Source organism: Akebia trifoliata, chromosome 6 (assembly GCF_017979445.1).
Source record: "Akebia trifoliata isolate Shusen 1 chromosome 6, ASM1797944v1, whole genome shotgun sequence".
NCBI lineage: Eukaryota > Viridiplantae > Streptophyta > Magnoliopsida > Ranunculales > Lardizabalaceae > Akebia > Akebia trifoliata.
In genome coordinates this window covers 14,011,718-14,033,917 of record NC_141380.1, presented here as the reverse complement: position 1 = coordinate 14,033,917, position 22,200 = coordinate 14,011,718, and the positions used below count along the sequence as shown (strand labels likewise).

Genomic DNA, 22,200 nt, shown 5'->3' with positions numbered 1-22,200 from the left:
GTTGTGATATTCTGGCTGGGAAAGACCTACTCAGTCTGTAACGCAGCTGACGTGGCAAGGGCACAGAACCATAGATCTTTTTCTTCGGGATACACTAGGAAAAAGATCAACAATTCTGTACCCTTGCCACGTCAGCCACGTACAGACCGAGTGAGTCTTTTCGCGTCAGAATTATTAGTCATTCATGTAAAGCTGGTTTTCTCACCTGAGGAAGCAAATTGTCTCCAAAAGGACCAAAGGTGTATAAACAAAGATGGTTCAAAAGAAAACTTTGAGCAAAGAGAGATCAACATGAATATGGGTAACATGTCCAGAAGAGCAAAAGATCATTTAGCAGACAGAAACTAGATTATCTGACATTAGCCAAACAGAGGAGATCTACAAACAAAAGGTGTTCGATATCCAAAATAAAGAAATAGAAATACAAAAGGCGAAAAAGAAAAGCATATACAAACTAATATTGTGTTGATGTATTAATGAGACATGCATGGCTGTCACATACAAAGGTGTTTGTTATCTACATCTAACCTACGTTACCTTGCACCAAAGAAAAATAGCCGGAATCATAAAGGGGTCCCTTCATCATCTCGCAAATTCATAGAAGGGATGTCCATTCTGTCAATGTCGTGACTCTCGAAACCATGGGTGTAATTGCCTCTCATCCTATCAATCTGCCCATATATGGCATGATGTGTTGTCCTTTGCTTTCCATTCATCTGTGAGCGATCAAGAGAATCATCTGGTGGACCAAAACGTTTTATGCATAAGTTTCCATGCTAAATAATTCAAACAGGAACAAAAAGTATTCAAGGAATAGAAGGGAAAAAAATATCACCATCGGACACATGATCGAGTTTTTCAAGTGCTTTGAGAATAGCCCTTTCATGATTCTACTCCAAAACAACATGTTCAAATCGTACCCGAGTTAAATCAGAATATTAGATTAATATGAAATTCTTAACTTGAAGAACAAATTTTTCAGGGAAAAACAGGAAAGTAAGATGTTCAACAGGTAAGAAAAGGGAATAAAATTACTTTGAGGATTAATTTTGCCTTCTCTACTTTAATTGGATTGGGAACTTCTGCTCCACAGATCACCCTCTCAACCTACCAAACAAAAATTAGCCAATTTCAAATTATAAAATAAGTCAAACAGAATTTTTTTATTTATTTAAAATACGAAAACATTGAATTTTCACGAGAATCTAACTTGGAAATAATAACAATTTCATAAATAGAGGAAAAGGCAATAAATATACTGAAAGTTTTGACATAGAAAAACTAAAATATCGTAACAAGAAGCACAGTGGAAGAAGAAAGAGGAGAGCAAAAAAGAAAGATACAAGAAGGCCCTTTAGCCATCATAAAGATGGTGGTCGTTTTCTTTTTCTTTTATTTTCTTTATGAATGATTTTACATCCGTGTCTTGGAAAAACTCGAGCACTAATTATAATCACAAACAAAACTATAACATCCACCATCAGCCAAGTCAACATTCAAATTTCACGCCAGGTTGAATAGAACCGAAAACCTACCATTGCCTCACCTCCTTAATTAGCTTATCTGTTGCACGAATCTCAATCGTATCAGCTTTTTTCTTGATATTGTTACTAGATGATGGTATAAAACCATTCGTCGATTTGACTATCACTGGTCCTCTACCTTTGCCCACAGTTGATGCCTGCCTGTTATAACCAACTGATTCCACAGACTGTCTGATGTTTCCTTTAGCTGAGAATATAGCCGCCTCACCATCCCATTGACTGTCCCCAATATGTGTCTGGATACAAAGACGTCAGTTTTTGACAAATAAATATATGAAATTTATAAACTACTTAAAAAATATCTGAGGAATACCGTAAAAAGAACAAAAGCAAAAGTAAAGAGCTTCACCAATAATGAATATCTCATATTAACATGTGATTGGAAATTTTATACAATGACTTGGTGCCACATTCTCCTTCAAAGCTTCATGACCAGTTCCAGAGGCAAAATACTGCTAGAACAAATTACAAACAGGAATATGAGGAATTCAGCTACCTATATGGGTGATGAACTTGTCCACATGGTATACGTCCCACACAAAGTATAACAGAATATATCATTTGGCAAGGTAAATTTCAATTTCGATGTCTATTTCAGTCGGCTTGGAATGGAAATATTTCAATCAATGTGGAAATTAATACATTTTTTGGAAATTATGAAAATGTTGTGGAAGTGATGAAAACGTTGAGAAAATTTATATTTAAACTATGAAAAATGATAAAATAGATGTTAAAAAACTTTATTGAGTGTGGAAATGAAGATCAACAAAACTCTACTACATATCTGTGCATGTATTTGAGAACACGACTGGAAAACAATGGTACTCTAGTAGAAATGATTTAATAAAGTCGCATTAACTACATACAATGTAAAACACTCGCTTAAATAGAGAAACTTTAAGTACTACATTTACATGTTATTAAATTTTCTATTTATTAAATATGTATAAATAAAATAATTATGTATAACTAATTAAAACATCAATGATAGCATGCATGTTTATATGAATGCACTAAAATACTTAAAAATACATCACTATTTTATTTATATTAATTAATGAATACTATGAGTCAGTAAATATTATTATTATATGTAATTTACAAGCCTTTTCTATAAGAAATTTATAATTTTTATTATATTTATGAGTTTTTATCAGTATTTTTTAAACATTTCTTTTAAAATAGAATATTTCAGTCAAAGTTTACTTCTCATCGAATTATTTCCACAGCAACCATGCATTCTTATAACTAAAATTTGATTATTTCAGTCAAAAATTTACTACTCGCTGAAATATTTTGCGAAATGAATGTTGATTTCCTTCGAATTATTTACAAAAAGAAACTGTCAGTTAAATTTCTTGGCATACCTTGTGGAAATGGAAATATTTCAGTATAGTTTGTGGAAATATGTTGAAATTTAATACTATGAGACCAAGTTGGTTCTCTTAATCCTTCAAGGATTACGAGAAAAGTTTGATGCCCAACAGCTTACATTCCAAAGGAGTTATTAATAGTGCTGAAATTGTGTCAAGTTTAATATCAATCAATAAATCCAGCAGCCTAACTAAATTCAAACACAGAATTGGAGGGAGCCAAATTGGGGAAGAACCGAAGAAGGTTCAGAGCTATGAGTTGCTGTTGATTCCGTTGAGTCTGTTTCTGAAGCAGTTAACTCTTGGCTGGTTTGAGGTGTACGACTAGGAAACTAAGGCTAAGTTAGCAAGGTCCCAGGATAGGTAGTGTAGGTTTCAGGCTTTCAGTGTAGACTGGAGTGGCTGAACATAGGTTTCAGCAAGTGTAGAGGACTCCAATTGGGTTCGACTGAGGTACCTGGGTGTAGGGTAGGTTTGGTTAGGATTTAGGTGGTTAAGCTAGGGTGCGGTTGTGCTAGTTATGCTGTGGGAAAGGTTGCAGCACGTTTGAAGATATTTAGGATGGGTTTTGGCCAAGGTTTATGAAGGTTCCAAAATGGTTTCAAAACTCGGTTCGGCGTCCCGTCTCGTCCATGGACAAGACTGAGTTGTCTCAGACGATTCAATTTATCTCGAACAAGATTTAACTCGGTTTATAATGATTTATTTACTTACATATAAATAAATTAAAATAATTATAATTTTTCTAATAAAATAAGGTAGATTAGACAATGTTTAGCCATAAAATCATATTTTATTTATATAATAAATATTTAAATTCTAAAAAAAATTAATTAATTTTAATCAAAATCTACAAAATCCCAATTGACCAGACCGAGATTTTCAAAATATCTTCCAAGACGTCTAGTTTATCTCGTGAGATGGTGTGAAGGTTGAGACACCGTTTATATCCATCTCATTGCTGAACGATACCAAGATGACTCGGGAGAGTCATCTCGGTCTCGGACAAGATTCAAAACCATGGTTCAAATAGGGTTGAGGGATTAGGGTACTTTGGTTAGGTTTTAGAAGGGATTTAGGCCAGCACAAGTGGTGCAGTCCAGATATTAATGGCAGCAGTTTGTAGGAAGGGTTAGATTTTAAAAAAAAGAGGTAAGATTTGTGGGAAAAATCAAGGTTCAAATAGGGCTGGAGTAGCTACGCTCGATGTAAATGATGAAGGAGAAGGAGAAAAGAGTGAAAGAAGAGATAGGAGAAGATATAGATAATTTAACTACCTAGATTCACACCATGGAAAAGCAACATATACATTAAAATCACACCAAGGAAGTTCTCTTTCTTTTTTGGGTGGGGGGGAGAGGGTTTAGTGGAGAATATTGCCATTCGCCATCTTCTGGGTATTGTGTAATGAGCGAAACAGTAGGTGCTTCGAAGCTAAAGGTGTGCAAACCCCGAAGGTGGTTTTGTCAGTCCTCTCGTGTCTATTCTTTTGGTCCAAACTTCATGTGAAGTTTAGGGGGGTTTTCTTCTAAGATTTTGTTGCTCGGTGGGATTGGGTTTGTGGTTTTACTAGTACTAGTTCTTAAGTTCTTTTGTATCCTGTCTAGTTGGTCTTCTCGACCACTTTATCAATAAATTCTGTTATCTATCAGAATAAAAAATAAAAATAAAAAACGGAGGTGTTGGCATCACACCAAACAATCCAATCACTGAAGGTCTCAAAAGAGAGCTGTAAACTTTTTTTATCCAACAGCTAATTCCAAAAAAAATAAGATAAAAATATTTTTATAGGTTTAAGAAACCATAAAAAAGAAATTATAAGCAATTACCTAAACTACCCTTAATCTAAAATTAGAGGCTGACCGAGCTACCCAATAATGGGCTGGCCAAAGTCCGAACCTCTCATGTGGGCCCACAAGTCACTTAAGTGGCTGTCAACTCACTAGTAAATAAAAACATTCTCATAGGGTCACCACTTAATATATAAAACATGAAATTTGGTCCCACTAACAGATTCCAATAACTAAAACTAAAATAAAACCTAAAACTATATGATGGCTATGACATCCTCATAAGTAACAAGAAAAGACACCCTTTATGGAGGAACCAAGAGCAAATCTTAATAGATTCATTCAGCATTCTATTATGTTATTTTTTTATAGGTATAAGATGTATTCATATATTTTAGAAAGGAAAGAAAAAAAGGCATGGTTATTGACCCATCTCATAGCAGGCATGCAACAGTCATTTATTCCTCAGGCGTACATATTGATTTACATTTGAACAATAAATCTTTAAAGACCCCCCCCCCCACCACCCGCACCCACACCCACACACAAAATGCTAATAATTTCTTGGGCCCAAGGTTTAAAATATCATTTCGCCTCAATGTTTCAGATTTCTAAACAATCGAAACGAAACCGAAACATATAGGAAATATTCGAAACAATCAAAATATTTTACTAGGTCTTTCAAAGGATACCTAGGTCAAGGGACATGTAATCAGTTTGAAAATATAGGGGTCTCAAATTTTATGGAGGGGGTTTGCCTAAATCCATGAGTCTTTGAGAAGTGACTATGGTCAAGTACAAGTCCTCTCCTCAAAACACCTCTTTGTGATTCTGTATCATCAGAAGAAAAGAAAAAAAAAGATTTCACCAACCTACCTTGAACTCCAGCGACAGCAATCCAGGTAGTCTCTCTCTCTCTCTCTCTCTCTCTCTCTCAGATCTCTATATCTCTTAAATCTCTCATATCTGTATTTCTTAGGTTCCATGTCCTCCAAATCTCTCAGATTTGGATTTCTAAGACTCCATCTCTTCCAAATCTCTTAGATATACAAGAGAAGTCAAAGTTGTTTAACTGAAAAATCAAAGGTCTGTTGATTATTTCGATTGCATGGGTGTTTCGTTCCGGAAAGTTGAAAAACCAAAACGTTTCGGCCGAAACAAACTGAAACGAAATTTTAAACCATGCCTAAACCGAACACTCATTCCTGTCAAAGATCCGACTATTTCTCCCCTTCCAAAGACTTCAACAAATAACAAAGGGAATTAAATATCATAGAATCCTTTCTCACCCCCAAAAAGCCCAAGATTGCCAACTCTCAAAGAGAGACCAAACCGAGAAAGGGAAATAGAAAAATATAATGAAATAGTGACATGAAGTGATACCACACAATCCATGAATTCCAAGCAACATTTCAATGGATTAGAATGTGACTAACCAACTTAATAGAAGATTTACACATAAAAAGAAGTTGATCGATATGAAACCACAAGCCATAATTTTATCCATTGTTAAAATTTTGTTCCAAACAATGGTCCATATGAAAAAGATCCATTAGATGAGATATTTTAAACCGAAATGACAAACATTAGAAACTCAAACCAATCTGACCCCTGCAATAGAGATTTATAGAAAGACTTGACAGAGAAAACCATGTCCCAAATTCTATGATACCCTTCCCTTGGAGATATTGTTACATTGGACAGATTGGGAAACAGTCTATGATCCCCTTCCCTTGGAGATATCGTTACATTGGACAGATTGGGAAACAGTCTATGATCCCCTTCCCTTGGAGATATCGTTACATTGGACAAATTGGGAAACAGTTCAAATAGCAACACCATCTATCCATCCAAAAAATGAACTTCCTTCCCCTTTCCAACTGTTAAAATAAGTTTATGTGTCCTTTTTAATCTTTTCCTCTTCTTAGATTATGTAATAGATTTAAAGCCTAATTAGGGCTAATTAACATAAATAACAATTCTCTCTTAATTTTAACTTGGTATCAGAGCTGGTTCTCTACCTCCATCGACCTCCTACTCCTTCTGCGATAAGCTCCATCGACATATTTTTCGTCAAAACAGCACCCCACACTTCTCATCTTCAATTCAGATCACCCCTACGGGAGTTCTCCGTCGCGACACACCCTAATCGCATCATGCGATAGGGAGTTAAAAACTATTTAGAGCCTGCGATCAGGCTGTATTCACAGCAGTGATGTTGTTGAAGACTTGCGACACCTATAGTGGTCATGTATAAGACTTTCGACACCCACAGTAGCTGTCTTTGAATCTTACGACTCCCTAACTAACTTAGTTCAACCTCTGCGATCACAATAGGCGATAGTTTCTGAGCAGACGACACCAGTAGAGGTTGCTCTGCCTCGTACGACGCTAGTTGGTAGTTGTCAGAGCCTTGCGATCACAACAGGTGCCTGTACGACACTTGTGGATAGTTATCTGGATCTTTTTGGTCACAACAAGTGATGCTCTGCCTTGTGCGACACCAGTAGGTTGCTATCTGGGTTTCTCTTTCTTGTTCTATCACAGCAAGAGATGGTTTTTCAGCAGGCGACACCATTAGGTGACTGCCCTGCCCTGTGCGACACAGCAATTTGCTGTTATGAGTTTTGAGATCACAGCAGGTGACTGTTTTTTTATCTTTTGATTATCGTAAGGGTTATACGAGGGTGTAACAGTTGTTTTTAAACATCTACGGAAGGCTGTGATTACAGCAAGGTGCTGTTTGGGACTATTCTAAGAGCGGGTGCTGCAGTCACTTTATCCTAGGAAGTTGTGTCCTCATCTTACTTGAACTCTCTTCCAACCAAAGTACTCGGATTCTTTGATGGCCTCTAAGACATCCTCCTCCTCGATCATTGGTAATAGTAATGGATCGAGTGGTTCTCTTTCTCACTCAACCGATTTTTCAAGTATTCAGATCACAACCGTAAATTTAGATTGTCCTAATTATCTCCTTTGGGCACGATCAGTTGAAATGTTCATTGGTGAAAAAGGAAAAATTGGTTACCTCACTGGGGCAGACAAACAACCCGCACAGACTGACAGTTCTTACTCCCATTGGTTTGTTAATGATTCTATGGTCCGTTCTTGGTTTGTTACTTCTATGCAACCACACATTGCGGCTGGTTTTATGTTTTCTTCTACAGCAAAACAGATATGGGATTCCGCAAAGAGCATTTACTCACAACGTCAGAATAATGTCAGGATCTTCAATTTGGAGCGTGAGATTTCTCATCTTTCCCAAGGAGACTCTTCAGTTACCACTTATATCTCACAGCTACGTGCTCGGTGGGAAGAGCTGACTTTCTATTCCTCATTCTATGCTTGGAAGGACCCTCTTGATGAGACATTATATTCGTCAATTCTGGATAAGAATCGGATTTTTCAGTTTCTAGCGGATCTCCGGGACGAATTTGAGTATGCGAGAGTTCATTTATTGGGTATGGATCCTTTTCCGTCGCTACAGACTGCTTATTCATATGTCTTAGCGGATGAAAGTCGTCATGCAGCTGTCCTACCTCATTCTTCAGGGGATCATTCTGATATACTTACTCGCCTATCTTCTCCACAACCCCCCAGTGGGTCTATGCCTACCCGTCAACGACATAAGTGTGATCATTGTGGAAAGTTGGATCATGTGAAGGCTCGATGTTATGCACTTCATGGTCATCCTAATCAGCAACGTCAACAGTCTCAACACGATCTTCAGCTCATATAGTTTCTCAGTCGACTACTGATTCAGCACCTCCTTCAGTTACTACATCCTCATCAGACTCGGTATCTCTATCCCTAGCTGAGCTTGACAAGTTCAGGAAATTCTTCAATCAGATGGAGACTTCATCTCAGCCGGTCTCTACATTCGCTCACTCAGGTACTTTTGCATTTACACACAGTGTTTCCACCACTTCCTCACCATGGATCATTGATTCTGATGCCTCCGATAACATGACCGGTACGTCCTCCCTATTCCAAACTTATAGTGTTTGTTCTGGTCATCGCAAGGTTCGCCTTGCTGATGGTTTTTTGTCCTCTATAGCTGGTCAAGGTCATTTTCCTGTTACATCTTCTTTATCAACTCACTACTAATCTTATATCTGTTAGTAGCACTACCAAAAATTTGAATTGCAGTGTAATTTTTTATCCCTCTCATTGTGTTTTTCAGGATCTGGAGTCGAAGAGGACGATTGGCACTGGACGTGAAGTGAATGGGCTATATCTCTTGGACGTACCCAGTCTACCTAGCACCCATTCTGCTTCCCAAATTAATAGTAGTAGTCAATCTAATAAGGGTCTTGTAATGCGTTGGCACTTACGCTTAGGCCACATTTCTTTTGGATATTTGAAACACATGTTCCCTCTTTTATTTAATAATAATCATTTACTTGATTTTTCTTGTGAAACTTGTCAATTAGCTAAACATGTGCGTTTTTCCTATCCTGTTAGTATGAATACTACTGCACCTGCTATATTTGACCTAATTCATTCTGATGTGCGGAGTCCTTCCCCGGTCCCATCTACTATTGGTTTTCGTTATTTTGTCTTATTCATTGATGAACACAGTCGTACCACTTGGGTCTATCTTATGAAACACAAGAGTGAAGTTTGTGGGATCTTTCAGCAATTTCTTGCTATGGTTCATACCCAGTTTGGTCGTACCGTCAAGACCTTCCGTTCTGATCATGGTACTGAGTACACCTATAGTGAAGTCTTAAAACTTTGTTCAAAGTCTGGCATTGAACATCAAATGTCCAATGTTAAGTCCCTCAGCAAAATGGTCGTTCAGAAAGAAAAAATCGTCATATTTTAGAGTTAGCTCGTGCCATCTCTATTGGTACGAACATGCCACAATCTTATTGGGTTGATGCTGTCCTTACTGCTGTTTACCTTATTAATCGATCTCCCTCCCGAGTTCTTCAGTTTGCTACGCCCTTTTCTCAGCTTTATCCGGATCGTCCCCTGTTTCCCCTTTCTCCGTGTGTGTTTGGGTGCGTATGTTTTGTTCAAGTTCTTGACCAAACTCGTACTAAACTCTACCCTAAGACTGTCAAATGTATTTTTTTGGGTTATTCCTCTACTCAGAAAGGTTACAGGTGTTACCATCCTCCTTCTCGAAGGCGTTTCATTTCTCGGGATGTTTCCTTCTTTGAGCATACCCCATACTACAATGAGTCCATTGGTACTCAATCTGAGTGGTTTTCCTTAAAATCCCAGGATGATCCCCTTCCTGTTTCCTTTCCTCTTCCTTTACCAGTTCCTTCATCTCTACCACCTATCAAGTTGTCACCCCCTCCTCTACAGGTTTACTCTCGGCGTCCACGCGATACTACCATCACTTCTTTGCCGCCTCTTTGCCTCCAGATTCATCTCCTTCTGTTCCTTGTGATGATCGTCCTATTGCCACTCATAAGGGTAAGCGCACTTGTACTTATCTTATTTCTAATTATGTATCTGATTCTGTACTATCACCCTCCTATCGGAGTTTTCTTGCCTCTGTTTCCGTTGTCTCTTCCTACTACTGCTGCAGATGTTATTGCCCATCTTGAGTGGCGAATAGGTATGATTGATGAGTTGAATGCTCTTGAAAAGACTCAGACTTGGAAACTTGTTCCTCTCCCGCCTGGAAGGAAAGCTGTGGGATGTAGCTGGGTTTTCACAATTAAGCATAATCCGGATGGTTCTATTGCTCGTTATAAGGCCCGTCTGGTGGCCAAAGGTTATGCTCAGACTTATGGGATTGATTATCAGGAGACATTTACTCCGGTTGCAAAAATGACCACCATTCGTGTTCTTTTTTCTGTTGCCACTATCAGAGGCTGGCCTCTCTATCAGTTAGATGTCAAAAATGCGTTTCTTAATGGTGATCTTCAAGAAGAGGTTTATATGATCAAACCTCCTGGATTTCTTACCTCTACTTCTCCTACATATGTGTGTCGTCTTCGCCGTTCTCTTTATAGTCTGAAGCAGTCTCCTCGTGCATGGTCTGAGCGCTTTACTAAGGCCATGCATCAGTTTGGCTTCCATCAGAGTTCTGCTGATCACACCATTTTCTTGCATCACTCCCAGGGTAAAATTGTTGCTTTGATTGTTTATGTTGATGATATTATTCTTACTAGCGATAATGGTGGTGGTATTACTGAGGTAAAAACTTACTTAAGCCGTCAATTTGAGATTAAGGACCTTGGGCATCTTCGTTATTTTCTGGGTATTGAGGTTGCGCGGTCTCAGTCCGGTAGATTTATTTCTCAACGCAAGTATATCATTGATTTACTTAGTGACTCAGGTCAGCTTGGTTCTCGTCCCGCTGGTACTCCTATTGAGCAGAATCACAGGTTGACTGATTCTGAGGAGGTGTGTGTCGAATATTGGGCAATATCAACGACTTATGGAAAAATTGATCTATTTGTCTATGACTCGCCCAGACATTGCTTATGCTGTTAGCGTTGTAAGTCAATTTATGCACTCGCCTCGAACATCTTATCTTACTGCAGTCTATCACATCCTTAGATATCTTAAAGGATGTCCTAGTCGAGGTATTTTATTCAGTAATCATGGTCATTTTCGTGTTGAGGCATGGACAGATGCAGATTATGCTGGCTCAGTGACTGATAGACATTCTACTTCTTGGTATTGTACTAAAGTTGATGGTAACTTAGTAACCTGGCGCAGTAAAAAGCAGGATGTGGTTTCTCGATCGAGTGCTGAGTCAGAATATAGAGCTATGACACTTGGAGTGTGTGAGTTGTTGTGACTCAAGATCTTATTAGCGGACCTGTGTCTTCCTGTGCCAATCTCATTCTTACTATATTGCGATAATAAATCAGCTATTAACATAGTGGCGAATCCGGTTCAGCATGACAGAACGAAGCACATCGAGGTTGATCGTCATTTCATTAGAGAAAAGATTATTTCTGGACAAATTTGTACTCCCTTTGTTCCTACATCTCAACAACTCGCCGATGTTCTTACTAAAAGCGTTAGTAAAAGCACCTTCGAAGGTGTCTTGTCCAAGTTGGGCATTGTTGATATCCACGCACCAACTTGAGGGGGAGTGTTAAAATAAGTTTATGTGTCCCTTTTAGTCTTTTTCTCTTCTTAGATTATGTAATAGATTTAAAGCCTAATTAGAGCTAATTAACATAAATAACAATTCTCTCTTAATTTTAACTCCAACCATGAAGAAGATCTTTTCCACATTAAAAGAAATAAAATGGTTATGCCAATCCACACAATGAACCCAAATAACAATTTCCATCTTCGCTTAGAGATATGGTTACATTGTACAAATTGGGAAACAGTTCATGTAGCATTCACATGTCGCACAATCTATCCTTCCAAAAAAAGAACTTTATTCCCCTTCCCAACCCTAAAGATCTTTTTCATAAATCCACCCCCCCCCCCCCAAAAAAAAAAAAAGACGATGCCTTTTAATGACCCTTCAAAGCCATTTGCCAACAAAGCGATATTCTAGAAGTAAAAAACCTAGTAGGCAAGCCCATGGTTTAAAATCTCGTTTCGATCCAATGTTTCGGTTTCTTCAAAAATTGAAACATTGCCGAAACATTTGATACATTCAAAACATTAAATTACCCTTTTAAATAAAGTCTTTCGTAAAAGACTATGGTCAGGGGGTATATTATAAGTTTGAAAACACAGGGTTTCTCAAATATTTATGAAAATGTGGAGGAGTTTTACTTTAATAGTCTTAATCTTCCATAGAAGACTAAAGTCAAGGGCAAATTTTCGTTAAAAAAAGCTGAACCATTCTCTTTCTTTAGAAAAGAGGTAAAAAAAACTAAAGGCAGGTAGATCAGGGAATTAAATCTCTGATTTTTATTATCTCAACAGAGTACAGCCCCTAGGATATATATATACAACAATAATCTGTAACTAAGTCCTAGATAAGTTGCACAAGAATAGGACCAGATAAGTTATCTACAGCTAGGAAATATTTAAATTTAAAAAACAATATTAATCCCTAACTAATAGGATTTATTTAACCAATTCAACTAATCAGCCTATCATGATGCCTAAGATTTCGAATCTTTCAACACTCCCCTTCAAGCTGATGTGTAAATATTACACAATCCTAGCTTGTTCGTTAATGATTCGAATTTATCCTTAGGAAGCCCTTTTGTGAAGACATCTGCCACTTGTTCCTTAGAAGGAATATACGACATACAGACAATTCCACTTTCCAACTTCTCTTTGATAAAATGACGATGAATCTCAATGTGCTTGGTCCTGTCATGTTGGACTGGGTTATACTTATTGCTGATTTACTTTCATAGGAAGCTTCGAAACAATTCTTAGTTCTTCTAATAATTTTTTCAGCCAAAGTAGCTCACATAACCCAAGTGCAACTGCTCTATATTCTGCTTCAGCACTACTCCGGGCCACAACCGATTGTTTCTTACTCCTCCAAGTAACTAAATTGCCTCCAACGAACGTACACCACCCGGATGTAGATCTTCGATCAACCACCGATCCTGCCCAATCTGCATCAGTATATGCTTCCACTGTTAACTCTCCTCCCTTTCTGAATAAGATACCTTGGCCTGGGCAGCCTTTTAGATACTTCAATATTCGAAAAACTGCATCAAGATGTTCTTCCTCCGGATCTTGCATAAATTGACTAACCACACTTACTGAGAAAGAGATATCGGGTCTTGTATGTGATAAATAGATCAACTTCCCAACTAGCTTCTGATAGCTTTCACAATCAACTTTCTCGCCCCTTCCATCATTCCGATTTTATGATTGAGAGAAATCGGAACATCCACCGGTTTGCTTCCTAGCATGCCAACCTCCTTAAGTAAATCAAGGGTATATTTTCTTTGTGACACAAATATCCCTTCTTTTGATCTAACAACCTCCATACCAAGGAAATACTTCAATTGTCCAAGGTCCTTAACTTCAAACTCAGCAGCCAATATTCTTTTCAATTTTTGAATTTCAACAACATCGCTTCCCGTAATAATTATGTCATCGACATACACTATTAGAATTGTGACTCCCCCTCCATTTAAACGTTGATAAAACATTGTATGATCAGCTTGTCCTTGTGAGAAACCAGCCTTTCCAATAGTTTTAGAGAAATGATCAAACCAAGCCCGTGGTAACTGTTTTAGCCCATAGAGAGATATTTTTAGTTTGCAAACTCTACCATTTCCTTCATCTCCTTCAAAACCCGGTGGTAAGCTCATGTACAACTCCTCTTCTAGTTCCCCGTTCAAAAAGGCATTATTCACATCCATTTGATGTAAGGTCCAGTCATTTATTGCTGCCAAGGATAGAAGTACTCTCACTGTATTCATTTTTACAACCGGTGCAAAAGTTTCTTAGTAATCAATACCATACGTTTGTGTATACCCTTTCACAACCAGTCTTGCTTTAAGTCTTTCTACGGTTCCATCAGCTTTACGCTTGACTGTGAACACCCACTGGTACCACTCCTCTCGATAAAGACACAATCTCCCAAGTTTTTTTTTTTTTAACGCCCTCATCTCCTCTAAAACTGCTTCTCTCCACTCTAGATTTTTCATGGCTTCTCCAATATCTTTTGGTATAGTGACAGTTTCTAGATTCATTACGAAGGTCCTATAAGATGGAGACAGGGTATGATAGGACATGAATCTTTGTATAGGATGCAGAGTGCAGGATCGTACACCTTTTCTTTGGGCTATAGGTAACTCTTTTTCTGGATAAGGTTCAGGTGGACTTGAATTCTGAGTTGGTTGTGACTGGATTGGATTCTCAATTGCAGTGAGGCTCGGACCAGAATCTGGATTCGGTTCTAGAGATTGGCTAGTGTTTTCTGACTGTGTTATTTCTTTTAAATGCTGATGTCTCCTTAAGTAAACACTGAGTTCAGGGCCCTTTTTTGTATTGTCATTCCTCTTCGGTTGATCATCAGTAAATGGCATAGGTTGAGGGTTAATGGATCTTATTGACTCTAAGGGCTGACTTGGTGATTCTACGGACTCTAAGGACTGAATTGGCCGAACTGGACCGGAAAATGTTTCCCAAAAATTTGCTTCACCCAACATCTCCCCCTGAAGTGAATTTGCAGGAAAATAGGCTTGATTTTCGAAGAAGGATACATCGTAACTTACATGCATTTTCTTGGAGATAGGGTCATAACATTTGTAGCCCTTTTGGGTTGGAGAATAACCAAGAAAGACAGTTTTTATGGCCCGGGGGTCGAGTTTGTTGCGGTTGTGGGAATGGACATGGACGAAGGCTATACATCCAAAGACACGGAGAGGAATAGAAGAGAGAAGGTGAGATTGAGAAAAAGATTGTTTGAAGACTTGAATTGGTGTTTTGAACTTGAGAACCCGAGAAGGCATGCGTTTAATAAGAAAGGAAGCTGTTAAAATGGCTTTACCCCAAAAACGTTTAGGTACATGATTTGTGAACATAAGGGTATGAGCTACTTCCAATAGATGACGGTTTTTTCGTTCAGCTATACCATTCTGTTGGGGCGTATCTATGCATGAGGAATGATGAATGATACCATGGTCATTTAGATACGAGCCTAAGATTTTGGAAAAATATTCAGTTCCATTATCTGTGCAAATCATTTGAATTTTTGTGTGAAATTGATTTTGAATCATAAGATGAAATTGTTTAAAGACATGAAACGCTTCAGATTTTTCTTTCATAAGGTAAACCCAACAAAGACGTGAATGTAATAAACCAGCGGGAATTAGATAGATTTGGAACACGAGACGGACCCCAAATATCACTATGAATCAAAGTAAATGGAGAAGATTGTTTATATGGTTTCAAACGAAAAACAACACGTTAGTGTTTAGCCAACTCACAAGACTCACACTGAAACTGGACTGGTTTCTGACTCTTGAACAGAACAGGAAATAACTTTTGTAAATATTGAAAACTAGGGTGACCAAGACGCTTATGCCACAACTTTATTTCTTCCGACACAGAAGAGACTTTATTGACCACTTGAGCTTGTTCCTCTTGGATAGCAGCATTGTCAAAGTAATAGAGCCCACCAATTTCTTTAGCACTGCCAATCGTCCTCCCCGAATCCAAATCCTGAAATTCACAATGTGAGGGAAAGAATTTAGTAATGCAGTTATTTGTTTTTGTGAATTTGCTTACTGAAAAAAGATTACATGAGAGGCTGGGTACATGTAAAACAGATGAGAGATAAATTTGGAGAGAGAGATACACTCCCTTTTCCAGCAATAGGTGACAAAGAACCATCAACAATCCGAACCTTATGGTACCCCGAGAAAGGAATGTAAGAAGTAAATAACTTTGATTGACCGGTCATGTGGTCAGACACACCAGAGTTCATGATCCATGGAACGGGGGAAGATAGGAGAGTACCTTGCTTGGCTATAGTACAAGTTGGAGTCTCAGTGGTACTAGGGGCAGTCTGTTGAGGCTGATTAATAAGCTGCTGCAATTAGTCAAATTGTTCCTTAGTGAATGGAGACAAAGATGAGGGTTCAATCCCTACAATATAGGCATGGGAGGAACCAGTAGGACGGTTGGATCGACGAGGATTTGGCCCGTGGTTAGGAAGGTTGAAGGGACGGCCATGAAGCAGCCAGCATGTTTCCTTTGTGTGTCGAGGCTTATTGCAGTGCTCGCACCGCAGATTCATCTTCTGGTCTTGTTTGCGTGTGGCTGGTCGAGTATAAGGGCCGCCAGTAAATGCAGTCTCTATGGGTTCAGTAAGCAGGGCTGATTTCTCCATAACGGGGACCAGGCGAGGAGCATTCATGGCGCCCTTCCGGCATTCCTCGTGTCTAATATATGTGAAGGCCTCCATAGTAGACGGTAGAGGCTCCTTTCCAAGGACTCGTTCGCGTGCAGCATCAAAATCGAAATTCAGACCTCCAAGGAACTCATACACAGTCTTTTTCTAACAGTTGCTGGTAAAGAACGCTGTCGCTTGTGTTTTCCCATTTGATCACTGAGAGATGGTCGAGTTCCTGCCATAAAGTCTTTAGCAAATTGAAGTATCGAATTACGTTACAATCTCCCTGACGAATATCCTTCAATTGAGTCTTTATAGCAAACACTTGAGCTAAGTTGCTGCGGTTGGAGTACGTCATAGCCACGGCATCCCAGATTGCTTTTGCAGTGGTAAGAAAGAGATAAACCTGACCAATATCAGGCTCTATCGAGTTAATAAGCCATGCCATGATCATGGCATTCTCGGTTTCCCACGTAAAGAGGGCAGATTGGTCTGCTTCTGAAGCTGGACATTTGACAGTACCCGTCAAATATCCAAACTTTCCACGATCGGTGATAAACATCTTGACAGATTGAGACCATTGGAGGTAATTCAATCCGTTGAGTTTGAGAGTGGTAATCTATAGAGAAGGGTTTTCTGGGGCAGAAGAGCGGCTGGTATTTATAGTTGTGGTAGAGACAGTGCTTGGAGAGGAAGTCTGATCAGTGCTAATATCAGACATGGTTGTGAATGGAAAAAAAAAACAAGGAAGACAGAAAAAAAAATGCGTTTTAATGCTCTGATACCATAAACGCAGGTAAATCAGGGAATTAAATCTCTGATTTTTATTATCTCAACAGAGTACAGCCCCTAGGATATATATACAACAATAATCTGCAACTAAGTCCTAGATAAGTTGCACAAGAATAGGACCAGATAAGTTATCTACAGCTAGGAAATATTTAAATTTAAAAAACAATATTAATCCCTAACTAATAGGATTTATTTAACCAATCCAACTAATCAGCCTATCCTGATGCCTAAGATTTTGAATCTTTCAACAAAAACTAAAGAAGAAAAATCAGAGAAGAAAGAGGAAAAAGGGAGAGAAGAAGAAGGACGAGAGAAAGAGAGACCTGGGCGAGGTAGCTGGAGTTACAGCACTGGATTTGGATAACTTGAGTATCTCTTCCTTCTTCTTCTCTCCCCTTTTTCACTTTCTTCTGATTTTCCAGAAAAATGGCCGAAATTTTGGTTATTTTCGGTTCAAACATCTCATTTTTTCAAAAACCCGAAATGTTTCATACAAAACATTACGAGACAAACCGATATTTTAAACCATGGACAAGCCATCCAGACGTGCCAAGTCAGAATTACTTGTTCCTCTTCTCATTGTTCGGCAAAGCTTTTAAGACTCTTGGACGGATCCAAATAAAACCCAATAATCACAAGCAGGCGATACTTTCAGAGAAAATGAAGACTGTAACGAGTATATATGTATAACTTCATAGTTAGTTGACTGTAAATAAGTAGAGGTCAATTTATGTAACCACATGGAAACAAAAGAAAAAAACCAATCGTGGCCGACACGCAACACTAAACGTCTGATGTTGATGTAGATACAAAAGCCCAATTAAAGTATGGTTGTCCAAAACATCATGTAACGATGAACAATAAAATAAAAGTAATCAGAACGTCACCTTCCCACATATGTCCAATGGAGTAGGTGATGGTGAAGGTTGAGCGTGAGGTGGGCAATTTGGAGATGATGACACAGCGACATGTGAAGTCTTCAACCTTTTGCGGGAAGCATGAGCTACCGAACTAGGAACTGAAGCTGGCATATTTATTGAATTGGAAAGAACTATTTTCTGGCCAGCTGTGCCCTTACGGAATTCCCTGGTCAAATAAATATACTGGTCCATTAAGCATAGTTCACTTTCTGAACCCACCGTGAATAAAGATGAACAAAATCTAAAATATAAAGGTGAACTTCAGATTATAAAATGGAGTGGAAATAAAGAGCACCTTATCATCCTGACCGAATCATCTGAGTCGATTTTCACAAGGAGCTCTCTGTGTTCAACATCTGAAACTCTGAGTTCCTTTCGCAACTCAGATATAAGCCCTTCTTTATCCTGTAAAAGAGGTTATCAGATACATATTTCTTCAAATGTTTGAAGGCATACGAAACATTCCTAAAGAAGAAAAAACAATCATACGCTATACGTAAAGGTTCAAAGCAACTATTGAATTTCCAGAATAGAACATTAAGCTGAAGTCCATAACTTACCCATGAGAGAACATCAGATTGAGCAATGAAAGCCCTCAAGACGGCACTATATGCCTCTATCTCAATACAATGTATTTGAAATCCCATGTCAGTTACATTCATTCCACGAGATATAGTCATTGAAGGAACCCTCATGGCCCCAAAATACTGTGAGACCTTTGTGTTCCTGTTAATATTTTCCATTGGGAAATCCTCTGCAGTTCCTGTTGAATGTATCAATTTGAATATTAACATGAAGTTCTACTAAGAGTTGGTTTACAGAAGTTTCCTCCAAAATCTGATAGACAACTAGACAGAAATCTATAATATAGGCAAAAATAATAATAGTAAATATAAGAAAAGAAAAATACTCTCAAAACATTTTTCATCACTAGTTACTAAGAGAAGCTATCAACTAGGGATTGTCATAAAAGGTGTACTCAGTCTCAAATGTGTCCTCAACAAACCCTTGTTGTTTTAACGCCCCTCCAACAGAACCACCCTAAGCATTTCAGCCAGGTCAGTTTTACCCAATGCGGGGGGGGTGCTAAAGTGCTACTAAAAACATCTCTATAGAAAACTAATTGTTGGCTCCAAAGTAGTCAAAGCCATACCAATCAAAAGATAACATTATCCAAACGCATTTCAAGTAACTGAAACAAACCTAGCCTTACTTGCCAACTACCTTTAACATAAGAATCATGCAATACTCGTCTAATGTCTATCTTTGACGGGATAAGGAAAGGGAAAGGTACTAATTAGCATTATTGGCTATTTTACAGCCCAGAGCTTAATTAATATTGGGTACGTAGCAAGAACATATCCTATCCCCTCTAATTATGCTCTATTCATACCCTTTACAATTTCTCCAATGAAAACAAAAAAACAAATATATATATATATATAGGGTCCCGTTCGCCACCCTTAGTTTTACCACACACTTTAACAAACGCGTTTTGTCTTACATGGGTTAGAAGTTTCGGAATGAGCTGATTTTTGGTGAGGATGATCTCTATGGTGAGGAGATCATCCTCACCAAAAATCAGCTCATTCCAAAACTTCTAACCCCATCAAAATTGATTTACAAAAAATGGACGGTCCACGATTTTTCAACGTGCAAACATGGGGCTAAACATTTCGGAATGGGCTGATTTTTGGGGAGGATGATCTTCTAATCATAGAGATCATCCTCACCAAAAATCAGCTCATTCCAAAACTTCTAACCCATGTAGGACAAAAAACGTTTGTTAAGGTGTGTGGTAAAACTTAGGGTGCTGAACATTTCCCATATATATATATATATATAGGGGACGGTTCGACGGACGTGTTGAAAACCGAATGAGAAAACAATGTTTCTCAGACGTTGGATTTACGTCAATAGACGACTGAGACGCGTTCTGACGTCATTCCCATATTAGAAAACGAGTTTTAGAGTTTTTTAAAAAACTCCCTCATTTCTCTTTTTTTATTTTTTTTTATTTTTTTTTTATTTTTAAACAACTCTCTAGAAACGCGACAGAAAGAACACACCCTTCGTTTTGCTCTCGACAGAAACTCAACCCTGAGAGAGAGAGAGAGTGAGAAATAGAACCCACAAGACAAACAGTAAAGAAGACACGCAGATTAGAAACAAACAATTAAAACCCTTTTTCAAGAGAGTAACTTTGAAAAAATGGGTATCTTATTTGGGTTGGGTATTTCAATTTTTCTTTGGTCTTTTGAACAAAAACAAGTTCATTCCTTACCAAAAACAGTGAAACCCCATGAAATTCTAGGTCTTTTCAGGGTCACCTTCTTCAGTCAAAGTAGTCAGTCATCTCTGTTTTCATGGATCCCAAGAACTCAAAGCAACCACAAGAGGTGCCTAAGTTCTTGAGTCTACCACAATCAGATATGGGTGAGAACAAAACAGCAGAAATCAAGGATTTTCAGATTGTTGTTGCTGACAAAGATGAGGGTAAGAAACAATTAGCACCCAAGAGAAGCTCAAACAAAGATAGACACACAAAGGTGGATGGGAGAGGGAGAAGAATAAGGATGCCTGCTTTATGTGCAGCAAGGATTTTCCAATTAACAAGAGAATTGGGTCACAAATCTGATGGAGAAGCCCTACAGTGGTTGTTACAACAAGCCGAGCCGAAGGGTTTTCTGTCGAGATGAATGGGTTGGATTTTCTATCGAGACGAGAGAGAGAACTAGTTCGTTTTCGATCGATGGAGACGAAAACGCTGGTTTTCTTTCTGTCGAAAGGTGTTTTCTATCGAGAGCAAAACGAGAGAATTTCTGTGAGAGAATTTCGTTTGAAATAGAGTGAGTTGAAAAAAAAAAAAAAAAAAAAGAGTTTTTTATAAAATCTTAAAACTTCGTTTCTGATTTGGAAAAACGTTTGAGTGCATCTCAGCCGTTGTTTCGGCAAAATCTAACGTCCCTCATACATGGGCTTCTTATCTGGTTTTGAAGACGTCCCTTGAACCGCCCCCATATATATATATATATATATATATATATATATATATTATATATATATATATATATATATATATATATATTTATCATCATCATCATCATCACAAGTCTTTGTGAAATAACTCTGATGGGAAGAAAAACAAGGACGTTAAGCATCCATTGTCAAACATCAAGGACCAGGTAAGCAAAGCGAACCAAGAAACAAATTATCTCTAACCTACCCTAACGAACCAGTTCATTCTAGAATGGCAAACCACGAACCCGAATTCGAACCAATCAAACCAATGAACCAGGTAACATAGGTTTGACCCATCATTTAACCGAGTTTAAAAACCCTAACAGTCAAATAAATCGAACCCATGGCTTGTAGAATCATAAAATGCAAATCACTTTAAAACCAATTCTTACCACACAATCTCACAAAAACAAACAAATCAATCCAACCCTATTCCGATTCTCAACTCCAAAACATAAAAAATAAGTAAAATAAATCGAATTAAATTCAACATCCAGCGAGACATGATGAGGGATCACAGAACTCTCACCACTGTTATGGTGCTTCGTATAATCCATCGAATAATGAAAAGAGTCGGAATTTGGCAGGAAAATATACCGTAAAATAACAAATTCGCCGGAAAACGTCACTGGAAATGGCGTTTCCGGCCAGTCTCAAGTGATTTTTGGCGGGAACCGAAAACCTAGGGGGTCAGGTAACACCGTAGATTTTCTCTCCTTTTTTTTCTTTTTCTTTTTCTAATTATTTTGGGGGTACACGACAGATTATGGTTTTAAAACTCGGTTCCGCGTCTCGTCCATACCCGTACCGAATTGTCTCGGACGAGTCATCTCGTCTCGTTCGATCGAGATAGTGAAATTAGATCATTTAAAAAAGCTGGAAATTTTCTGAAAATCCTCTTCAATGCCATCTGGATTTAGAAGAGGAAGATCAAATTTTTTTATCAAACCCCCTTGGTCGCTAGCTCACTTAATTGAGAAGAGGAGAAAAAATCGATTTGAGGGT

General features: G+C 38.2%; 1 protein-coding gene across 1 annotated transcript; it reads right to left on the bottom strand.

The window, feature by feature from the left end:
* Positions 1 to 302: 302 nt before the first annotated feature.
* On the bottom strand, positions 303 to 21,883 carry LOC147400289 (protein EMSY-LIKE 3-like). Its single transcript, XM_086445931.1, has 8 exons — positions 21,725 to 21,883; positions 18,735 to 18,937; positions 18,470 to 18,579; positions 18,142 to 18,340; positions 1,547 to 1,780; positions 1,036 to 1,107; positions 836 to 890; positions 303 to 739 (listed from the first exon to the last, which is right to left on the bottom strand). The coding sequence occupies exons 1-8, from the start codon at positions 21,750 to 21,752 to the stop codon at positions 564 to 566; spliced, it is 1,077 nt and encodes a 358-aa protein (XP_086302057.1). The 5' UTR covers positions 21,753 to 21,883; the 3' UTR covers positions 303 to 563.
* Positions 21,884 to 22,200: the final 317 nt, after the last annotated feature.